Below are 11414 nucleotides of genomic sequence, written 5' to 3' on the forward strand. Positions count from 1 at the left end.
ACTGGCTGACCGACCGAGTACCGAGTGCTCGGACGCGGCGCTGACTCCATTCTTAATTGCGGCAAATGGGTTTAACGACCGAGCGGCGAGTCTGACCGTACACACACCCGAATTAAATATCAAACCGGAGAAAGTGGACCATGCGGAAGTTGTGGGGATGATGTTGACTCTGGAGACACCAGTATACAAGAATACCGTAAATGGTTGGATCTGTTGGGGGGCCCAGGTAAAAGTATTTTCGATCGGAGCCATTGGCCGGAAATTTCAATTAAGAGTCGATATGGTTTAGTAGACAGAAATAAATTCAGCTATTGAAGGAGAAATAATGTTGGGAAATTTTACAATTGAGGACTTTCAAATGAGTTTAGAGATAATCTAAATAAATTTGTTGAATTCACTATTTAAATTGCAAAATTGTCAACTCCTTCTAGAAATTTTTATTATTTTTTTCAATTGATTGATCGATTTCTCTTTATTTTTAAAGTATTAGTCAACAGTTTTTATATTTTGTTTGGTAAATATCTTTGAAATGAAGGAAGATACTAAAATTTTCATGAAGACAATTTTTTTTAAGAGCTGAAAAAAAAATTCTCTACGAATTTTGGATTTTAACTTTTTTAAATATTTTTTTTAGGTGAAAAAAATTTGTTTACCACGACCACTCCTTACTAATGTCGTGTCTGGTAATAAAACATCTCCAGCACTGTGTCATGCCACTAATTAATCCCCTTGTCGCCATTAACCTAGCCGGTCTCGTCTCATCACTTCAATGACTGCATGCATCCCTGATTAATCGATATAGTTCCCTCTCCATTAAAAAAAACAACAAACAAAAAATAGTGACGAAATGACTAGGAAAATACGTTTTGATAGTTACATGATCTTCTCTTCGTGTGAATGTTCTTGTTATACTTGAAAAAATGTCATCACGTGTTTGATTTTCTCATTTAAATATAAAAAATTATTTAATTAGAACATCTCCTGTAGAAATATCACTCGTTAATTTTTTTATGGATTGAAAAAAAAATTTAGCTCAACAAAAACAAACAAATCCATTAAAAAATTGTATTTGATTGAATATATTAATTTATTTTGTAATTTCTATTTTTTCGTGTTTATGACTTTTCCTGAGTATTAAAAATTAAAATCTTGAACGAATTGAATTGTTCATTAATTAAAAAACGTTTTTTCCTCAATGAAAAAATCATAATGTCATTAAAAATTGTCGTCACGTGTCTTCTCGTCCAGTTAAAATAAGAAAAATTCTCCTTTGAACTTGATATTCAGTTCATTTCTGAAAGAAATTGACAAGATGTCATTGGAATATCCCTCGCTAGCATTTCACTTTGAACATGACTCTCTGAAAGACAAGACGTGACTCTAGATCGCCACAAACTCGTGTCCAGGTGTATAAATAGTTCTCATCGTCGATCAACCGATCAATCATGAGCGAGTCAAAGTGGATCTAATCGCCTCCTTCTCGCTCCTCCACTCCATCAGACATTTTGCCTTCAGTTTTTGTGACAAAACCTTCCTTCCGGTTCCGTGAGTCCACAATTCCGTACACTCACGGTATTCGTATTGTTTTTTTGAGTTGAAAAAAAAGCATCTTCGGGTTTTTCTCCTCGTATTCACTTGGATTTAACCGCTTACTGTTATCCTCATTCAGATACCGTTGAGATTCTTCGGGTTATGATGCACTTTGTTGTACTCCGATTATTGTTAATTAAGTCTCAGTGGGCAGAAGGTGGATTAAATATATGGTTAATCGTCCGTGAGGTACGTAATTAAGTATAAAATTATTATTTTTTATGGAATTTAAAGTTGAGATGCGTGAGGAAATTGATGGATTCTTAATTTTTTTAAGGCTGTGGCTATTTGCACCGTGCGTGTCACACGCAGGGAATTTCGGGGTTTGGCGGGTCACACGCAGGGAATTCCGTGGTTTGGCGTGTCACACGCAGAAGGGGAAAAGTCGACTGTCGCCAAAATTGAATTTATTCGCCAAGTAAAAGTCGATTCCGACTATTTAAGCGGCGGGCTATTCAGAACTATCAAAAGTATGTGGAAAAAGTGAAAACTGAAACACAAATTTTGTGATTTTGCAATTTTCACATAAAAAAAAAAATTTTTAACATGAAATATCTATAAACACCAAACAACTCCTACTGGAGAATGTTCCTAAGGACTTTCTCAATCCCCTAAAAAATCACCAACCCCCTGGGACACGTACTTGAGGGTAGTAGGAGGGTAAAAACGTCATTTTTTGGGATTTTCTAACCAAAAAAAATTTTTTAGACATGAAATATCTATAAACACCAAACAACTCCTACTGGAGAATGTTCCTAAGGACTTTCTCAATCCCCTAAAAAATCACCAACCCCCTGGGACACGTACTTGAGGGTAGTAGGAGGGTAAAAACGTCATTTTTTGGGATTTTCTAACCAAAAAAAATTTTTTAGACATGAAATATCTATAAACACCAAACAACTCCTACTAGAGAATGTTCCTAAGGACTTTCTCAATCCCCTAAAAAATTACCAACCCCCTGGGACACGTACTTGAGGGTAGTAGAAGGGTAAAAACGTCATTTTTTGCGATCAAAAAATTTTTTCAACATCAAAAAACATTACAAAAAAATCAATTTTCCGATAATTCCCTGGCATTTTCCCCCAAGATATTCAATAAATCAACAGATCCATAAATAAACCAAATGAATAATTAAAATTCCATCATCATCACCATCTGAACCCAATCCCAACGATAGTAAAAGTCTCAATACTCTGAAATCCCCTCCAATTTCTCCCGAATCATTCTCCCACACATCGAAAAACCTCAGCGATGAGTTTCAATGCAGATAGAGATCACCAGTGATCCCACGGAAATGAGCACAAGGTGAAATGCAAAGTCACCAACGATATTTTCAATGAGTTTCATCAGCAGTGAGTGAGTGATTGCTTGAAATCATTGAACAAAACCACAAAGGAATTAATGAAAAGTCGTGGAGAACAAAAATATAATGAGAGATATGTTTAATATTAACATTGTGGAGGTCACGTGAGACTTGGAACTCTCTTGGAAGACGTGAGGATACCGTGCACGCACGGAAGTGACTCGATCGGGGCACGAAATGCAGATAGAATTCAGTGAAAAATGTGAATGAGGGAAAAATTAATGATTCTCAAGTTTCTGGCGGGGGGAGATTTTATCATCAAGTATCGATATTAGGACGCATTAAACTGCTGAATTATTATCGAGATTGAGAGTGGCTTTCTGGTGGGATGTGGGAGGTAACTTCATTCCTAACCCACACGATTTCGACAATTCTTGAGATATTCTGAATGTATTTCAAGAAATATAATTATTTCTCATGATTTTTTTAATGGATTTGTTGAAGACTTTTTTTATCGAATGAATTTTTTGGGCATTTCAGGTATTTATGATATGAAAGAAATTATCAAGATGAAAAAATTGAACTTGAGAAGTGATTAAGTAGTATAAATTTATACAATTCATTTAACTAATCGTTTGGGGATAGAGAGTTATGAAATATTAATTGGGATTTTGACCGTTCTTGAGTTATTTCCAACATATTTCATCAAATAAGATTTTTTAAATTTATTTTTATGGATTTTCTGAGTTAAAAACATTTTTTATTGCATAAAACAATCAATTGTTATCGGATTTTAGTCTTTATAAGTCAGAAGAAATGATGAAAATAATAGAATTGACTCTGTAAATCCAATTAATAATTTATTTATCAATTTCTGTTATTAATATCCATAAAAAAATCACTATTCAATTAAATAAATCATGAACATTAAAAAATTCTGAATATATTCCATCAGAAACAATTCTTTAATGCATAAAAAAATGATGACTCAATGGATTTTAGTTCCTGTAACTTGGAATAAATTGTTAATAAGTAAAAAAAAATATTTAATCCATGAAATTAATTAATTCTTCGGGAATGGGAAAAATTATGGAAAATCGATAAGTTGTGACGATGATGATGAATTAATTATGGATATTCCAAGGAAAATAATTCCACGCACGAGTAACAATACCAAGCACGAGACGTTTGAATCCACGAGAACGAGGCATTTATCGACCGGAAAACGGCTCGCCTCGAGACTCACCGAGGATAGCCCAGATTAAAGGACAAACCCACACACATCTTGTTTTGGTTTGTGTGAAACTCAAGAGGAACAGACGAGAGAGGCCATTTCGTAATCATCTGTTTAATAAATTCGATGGAAATCCCTTGAGGCCAGTGGATTACAACCGATTACTATCGATCGATGAGGAGTTTATGGGTTATTACTTGCAGGATAAATGAAAGAGTCGATTGAATTTTCTAGGTACCTTTCCTCTGACCATCATGAGAATTGAATGCCATTCACGATGGATAGTTGGTCTACTTATAATCCGTGGGGAAAGGAAATTGAGTGAAAATAACAAGAATTTACGGAGGAGTTCAGAAATATCTAGGGAATCAACGGGTTTAGGGGAAAATGTGAAAAGACATTTTTTGTGAAAAATTCAATTCTCTGGGAAAATTGTCTTTTCACATTTTTTGATAAACATCTTCGTTCCCGAGATATTTACAAAAATTTTAACATAGGTTGAAGTAAATTTCAATCAGACTGAGAAATGTCATCTTCATTATTTTGCAGATATCTCCGAATCCATTAGGTTTAGAGGAAAAAGTCACAAGAAATTTTTTGTAGGAAATTGAATTCTCTGCAAAAAAGTCATTTCAAGTTTTTCTTTAAATCCAACAGTTATCGAGATATTCGCAAAGTAAATTCGTCCAAAAATTTGAATTCTGGAATTTCATTAAATTTGGTAGTTGTTGCTTTGATCAAGAATTATTTACTGGGGTTGTGTCAGTTCAGTTTGTAATGACTCTATTTTAAGAAAAATATTTAACGCACGAGACTGGTTGGTCTGGTAATCCAATAAGGCATCGAATCCCCCCGAAATGTTCTCATATTATTTCTGTTTTGATCTCCCTACCCTTGTCCAGCGCCCGTGACCGCATCATATATCGTGTGAGTGAGATCAGTGCCTTGACATTCCCATTCTTGGTCACACGTGAGCCGCAGCGCTGTCATGCTGCTACGGTTTAACAAAGATTATTGTTCATCGGAGATTCTTCATTCTCATTTCCTCAAAATGGGTTGAATGGATATAAATGCAGTCGTGTGATGCATTCAACATTTCTTAACAATTTCCATTGAATAAAATCCTCAAACAAATCCATACAAAACAATTTCTACATCATTAAGTTCATCAAAGATGCGTTGAGAGACTAATTACCCGCGTGGGGCGATGACGAGGATAAATATCGACATTAAGTTGATAAAAAAGGAATTTCCAACCGAATGAAATCATTCGAACATTTGTATTTTGTTGGAGGTAAATAGATAAAGTGATGTCAGAAATATTCTCAACGTTTTATCTTGAGACTGAATACGAATAAAAGTAGTGAAAGAATGACATTTATTTGAATTTTGAATTAATTCTTCGATAATTAAAAGAATTGATGCAAAATAATTTTTAAATCGTTATATTAACTAAATAAGCAGTTCCAACTAAATGAAATCATAAAAAATAAGTTCATCCAATCATTCAAACATTTGTATTTTGTTGGAGGAAAATATATAAGGTGATGTCAGAAACATTCCGATCTTCAGATCGAATGCAAATAAAAATAGCAGCCGAATGACATTCATTTGAATTTTCACTGCATTTGAATTCATTTTGAATTAATTAAATTCTTCGATAAACAAAAGAATTGATGCATAATAATTTTTAAATCGTTATATTCACCAACCGAGTATTTTCAACAAACTAAAATTATCCAAAATAAATTCATTAAACACAAATTATGGACTTGCTTACCCACGTGGGTAATTATCAAGATAAAGATGATCATTAACTTAATCAGAAATGAATTTCCAACCGAATTAAATCATTCAAACATTTGTATTTTATTAGAGAAAAATATCTAAAGTGTATCTTCAGATTGAATACAAATAAAAATAGTAAAAAAAATGACATTCATTTGAATTTCCAATGAATTGAGTTTTTTAACAACTAAAAAAATTTACGCAAAAAAAAAATTAATTCAATGAATTTAATTCTCCGACAAATGAAAATGAAAAAAAAATGCAAACTGTAATTTTCGAATTATTATCCTCATCAAAGCTGAATTTCCATACAAAAAAAAATAATTCGTAAATAGAGAAAAAGATCGGAAGGTCTGACCTCAAGATAAATAAAAAATAAAAAATCCTAGGATAAGGATTGAAGGAAGAACTCACATAAATGGTGGATACGGAAGCATTTCTGAATATATCAACAACATCGTCAATGTCCCCGGGGCAGGACGGCTTTGGAGCCGTCCTCGGTGCGAGCATGACCTCGCTCGCCATTTCCAGCTGCGCCTCCACAAGAAAAAACCCCAATATTTAATCCAATTGTCGAGGTAACAGCAGTGTCACTGCATTATTGCACATAAACTCTTCACTATCATCTCAATGGTAGAGTATTCCTGGGTAATTGACACTGGAGACCACGAACTTCACTGATAAACAGGCACTTGTGAGTCCAGGAGTCACAACTTGAAAATTGCAAAAAAAATTCTTTTAAATATTGCGGGATTGTTTGAGACAGTTATCGAGGCCTTTGAGGTGTCTCGATGGCTAATGAACACGGGGGGGTACGAAGCGGAAGGCGAGGAAGAGCGGAACCGACTGGTAATACAGTGGCTGCATTGGCGTTTGGATAAACTCTCGACGATTGTGAACGAACGAGAGGATAAGGAGGTGTAAAAGGAGAGGGGCATGCCGTGAGGTGAGTGTGTTGCCGTTGAAGATTGATTCACGGGGGGAATGAGAGAAGTGGATTGAGAATTCGTGTGGGATTTATTACGGAATTGTTTGCATTTGAAAAAAAATAAAATAAAATTACAATTTTTTTTTTCACTTGAGAATTTTTCCTGAACCGTGAGTTCTAGAAAAAAATGTCACAATACACTTTTTGCTGGAAATTAAATTCTCTGCAAAAAAGGTCTTTTGACATTTTGCGCTAAACCGAATTGTTTAGGAGATTTTTTTACAAAATGAAGAAACGTTTTTTGTTGAGAAAATAGTTTTGTTCTTTTCGTTGTTTTATTGTTTTGCGGATAGCTTCTAGACTGTGGGATTTATCGAAAAGTGTCACATAACATTTTTTGTAGAGAATTTGATTTCCAACAAAAAATGTTCATGGTGTTTTTTGGTAAATTGAATAGTTTCGGAGATATTTTCAAAATTGTGATACTGTGGTATTTTATTTTTTCGTTTATCCTGACATTTTTTTATTTTCTTCGGGTTTTCCGATTGTTTTTACGCTACAGAGGTCTTGGAGAGAGCCAATATGTCGGGGAAATTGGAGAGGATTGTTTTCGTCGGTGTATCAAAGCCAATGAGGCTATGGGAGTGCAGAAATACCAGTGGATGCAGCGAGAAATCGAAAAAGGCCCGTGCACAACGCTCTTTAACCCATACCCGCGATACACGCCTCCACGCGAGTGGCAATAAACCTGAATAAAGTGTAAAACTTTCGCTTCAACACCCACATCTAGACCCTGGCACTTTTTTTCTCAACATTCAGCGGGGAATTTTGAAATCAGAGCCGAATCGTGTTGGTTTAATGGACTGATTTCGGGGAATTTTCAGTTGAATTGATTGCTTAAAGAATCAGTTGTTGTGCCGTCGTTGATGCAATCAATTCTCGAATCATCCCGAACATTTGCAAGGGAATTTATAATTTTTTTTCCAGTGTTAACTAGATTCAAGGGATGACGAAACAAATGCGTGGATTATTCAGAGAATATCTCTGAAGCTAGTGGGTTTAGAAGAAAATGTCACAATACATTTTTTGTAGATAATTTCATAGCCTTCAAATTTTTCTTCTGACGTTTTTGTCTCAACTCAACAGTTCTCAAGATATTCACCAAATAATGTGAATGGAATTTTTTGATTTTTCTGTTTTTTGGAATAAATTTGTCCACATTATTGTGCGAATATCTTGATAAATAGTGGGTTTAGGAGAAAATGTCATAAGACATTTTTTGTAGAGAATTCAATTTCCTTCAAAAAATTCCTCTCACTTTTTTCTCTAAAGTTGATAGTTCTCGAGATATCCAAAAAATACTCTTAACAAAATTTCTGAATTTTGTGTTCACCAATTCTCTGAAGAATTCTATTAGCCCCAAGGGCTGTCTCAAGTACTCGATGTTTGATGGGGCATCATGAACTCAAGTGGCATTCCCGTCTCAATTCACCACAAACCCCACTTACGTAAGACTCAAGTGAGATTGGTGGAGACAGGTTCACTGTCCGGCAGGAATAGTGAATCGCAAAATCAATAGGATTCATCTGAATAACGCAGAGAAAACACTCCGAAACCAGTGGAGCAAAAAAAATTGAGCAGAATAAAGCAGAACAGAACGAAGAAAGAGCCTCTGAAACTAGTTCAGCTGAATTTATGTGATTACTCCACGAAAAAAAAATTAAATGAAACTTTAAAAAGAAGTTGGAACGCTCTTCCCACTTTTTTTCTCCCTCATTCATTCATTTCTGCTCTTGATGAATGAAAAAATAAATGAGTTAGCTGATGTTTCAGGGTGAATCACAGTAACGATCGAGGGAGCACATGAATTATGCGGATTACGAGGCGTTCAGCCAAACGATGATTCATCGGGCGCTTCAACTCTTTAGATTTTATGGATTTTTGTTAATTTTTAGTGATATTCTCATAATATTTGCATAGACTAAAGTCTTTATCCTTTAAATAACCATCAAAATGCTGGAAATTAATAAAAAATGACGGAAAATGTGGAAATTAAATTATTCCAAAACAAATCTTTACTTTACTTCAATAATATCTCAGGAACTCCTAGGTTTAGAGCGAAATGCCAAAAGAACTTTCTGTAGAAAATTCTATTTTCAACAAAAAATTTCTTATGACATTTTGCCCTAAACCTCTCCCATTTATAGATATTGGCAATGAAAAGAACAAAAAACTCAAGTTTTCTCCGAAAAATTTAATAACGACAGAATAAAAATAGTTTTTTTGCGAATATCTCCAAAATTTGTTTTGAATTATTGAAATTGTCAAGAGATACTGTTTCCTAGGGAATTAAATTCTCTGTAAAAAAATGTCCCCAGACATTCGCCCCAAATCCCCTGGACCCCGAAATGATTGCGAAGAAAGCAAAACTGAACAAAAGCCATTACAATTTTAGAGTAAACTCTTGAGACCTCATCAATGCTTCTATTCACCCGCATTGTCCCCCAACGACACTATCGATTACCGATACCCTCACCTCTCCTTTCATCGCGGATAATGCCTGAATAAAATGACCGTAAAGCCATCGCAGAGTCCCCCGGGATCACGCAAAAATCATCCAAAAAAGAGAAAAAGAAATTCCCTTCACACTTCAGATACCTCCCTAATTATTACAAAACGAGTTTAATGTTTGTTAAGTCAGCAATGAATCACGAGTCGCAAAAAGTTAATTAGAGTGAGCTACTGTGCTGCACCTCGTGGTTGTCTAGCAATTAAAATCGTAACTGGAACAATTAAAACGAGAAAAAAGAGTTTTATTGATTTCTAAAATTGTGAAAGAGAAAATTGCAAATATCTCGTGAACCAGTAGATTTACATGAAAGCGTCACAATAACTTTTTGTGGTGAATTAAATTCCCTACAAAAAGTTCCTTTGATGTTTTTCTCTCAGTCTTATAGTTTTAGAGATATTTGCAGAATAATCCTGGAAAAATTAGAAACCTCCACTTTCGTTCATTTCAATTCGGTAATTAAAAATGAAATTATCTCACTAATAAGTGATTTCAGGGGAAAATGTCATAAGGACTTATTTTTAGGAAATTTAATTCTCTACAAAAAGTTCCTGTATTATTTTCTTCTAAACCCACTAGTTAATGAGATATTCCCAAAATAGTCTGACTGAAATTTGAAAAAAACATGAGTTTTTCTTCAATTTCCATTCCTAAATTAACCTAACCAGTAATCCAAGAATAAAAAAATGCAAAAATATTTTTTCTAGACAATCAAAACCCCCTATATCACTTAGCGATGATTGCAAAAAACTATAAATCAAATAAAAAAAAACTTTTCCCCAATTACAATTTGTTCAGTCCAGTTAATTCCTTCAATTCCCCAAATTAAAGTCAACAAACTGTTCCAGCAACGTCGATAATGCATCCTGGAATGATTAAGGACCTGGAGTCTTGCCAACCCCCCCTTCCCATCAACGAGTTCAGCTGACATTCAATACCTCCAGCATTCTCTCCCGGAATTTATCAGGCAATTTGGGTCACTAAAATTCACCAGATGAATGCAAAATGTCTTAATGATCATGTACAAACTATCGTACACGCCCATAATGTCAAAGATGCAGCCATTCAGATACTGAATAAATAACCTTGCCCACAGGAAGTACAACGCCATATACGTGTTACATGCGGAGGACTATTACCTCGGGAAATAAAGACGATAGGAGGTGGGATCGATGTTGATGGGATTCTACGCACGATTTCTTCAGGGGAAATGACCTGATAAGTTTTTTTTTCAAGACGGCGGAACGTTTCGGGGGGATTTAATGACCTTTTATGAGGTGAAGATTGAATTCTCAGTGAATGAACAGTAAAAAACAATTTTTGAAATTATTTGGGGCTGATAAAATTGTTTGGGATTGAGAAATTATTTTTTTATTTATTTTTTTAACTTAGTGAGAGGGCCAGAACACTTGAAAAGGCTTGAGAACATTTTTCTGGTGAAAATGTTTTTTTAGGAGTCGTTCGACTGAATGAAACAATAAAAATCTTGATAATTGGAGACGAGCAATTTTTTTAGTTTCATTTCAAGACGTTAATTGATTGATGAGGGGCTTGTGTGCTTTTAATAAGCCAAAGCTTTAGCCAAAGAAAACATTCATATCTTGTCTGACATCTTTGCTACAAACTCTGGTCATCAACTCTGGTTTTCAGTTGAAATTGGAATTGTTAATTTACACAATAATAGGAGTGCATTGACGATTTTTTCTTAACTCGCAAAAATCTTCAATTTGCTACCGATTGGCGATAAAATTTTTTGGAAATAATGAAGTAAGGGGGATAACGCCTTTTTTTTCAGGGGAGATTTTTCAAAAATTTATTTTAAAAAAAGTCCTAACTAGCAAATGTTTTTTATTAGCTCGCAATTTTTTTCAAAAGTACTTCAATGAGGAAAAAAATAAAAATTTGGAATACCTATACATGAGGGACTAATTGATCGGATCTCATAGTTTCCGAGATAATCGCGAAAAACGAAAATGCCAAAAAAAATTAATTTAATTCATCT

The 11414-nt window shown here is 34.4% G+C and overlaps 1 protein-coding gene across 6 annotated transcripts in view; it reads right to left on the reverse strand.

Annotated features, from left to right (window-relative positions):
• LOC107046730 (patronin) overlaps nt 1–6746 on the reverse strand; it is a 40003-nt gene extending 33257 nt beyond the window's left edge. For all 6 annotated transcript variants that reach the window (XM_015269425.1, XM_015269428.1, XM_015269423.1 and 3 more), the window contains exon 1: nt 6330–6746. In XM_015269425.1, coding sequence (XP_015124911.1) covers nt 6330–6440 — 111 coding nt within the window. In that variant the 5' untranslated portion in view covers nt 6441–6746. The remainder of the gene's footprint in view (nt 1–6329) is intronic.
• Between the last annotated feature and the right edge of the window lie 4668 nt (nt 6747–11414).

The sequence above is a fragment of the Diachasma alloeum genome, unplaced genomic scaffold (assembly GCF_001412515.2).
Source record: "Diachasma alloeum isolate Michigan unplaced genomic scaffold, Dall2.0 Dall_scaffold_01785, whole genome shotgun sequence".
Lineage (NCBI taxonomy): Eukaryota > Metazoa > Arthropoda > Insecta > Hymenoptera > Braconidae > Diachasma > Diachasma alloeum.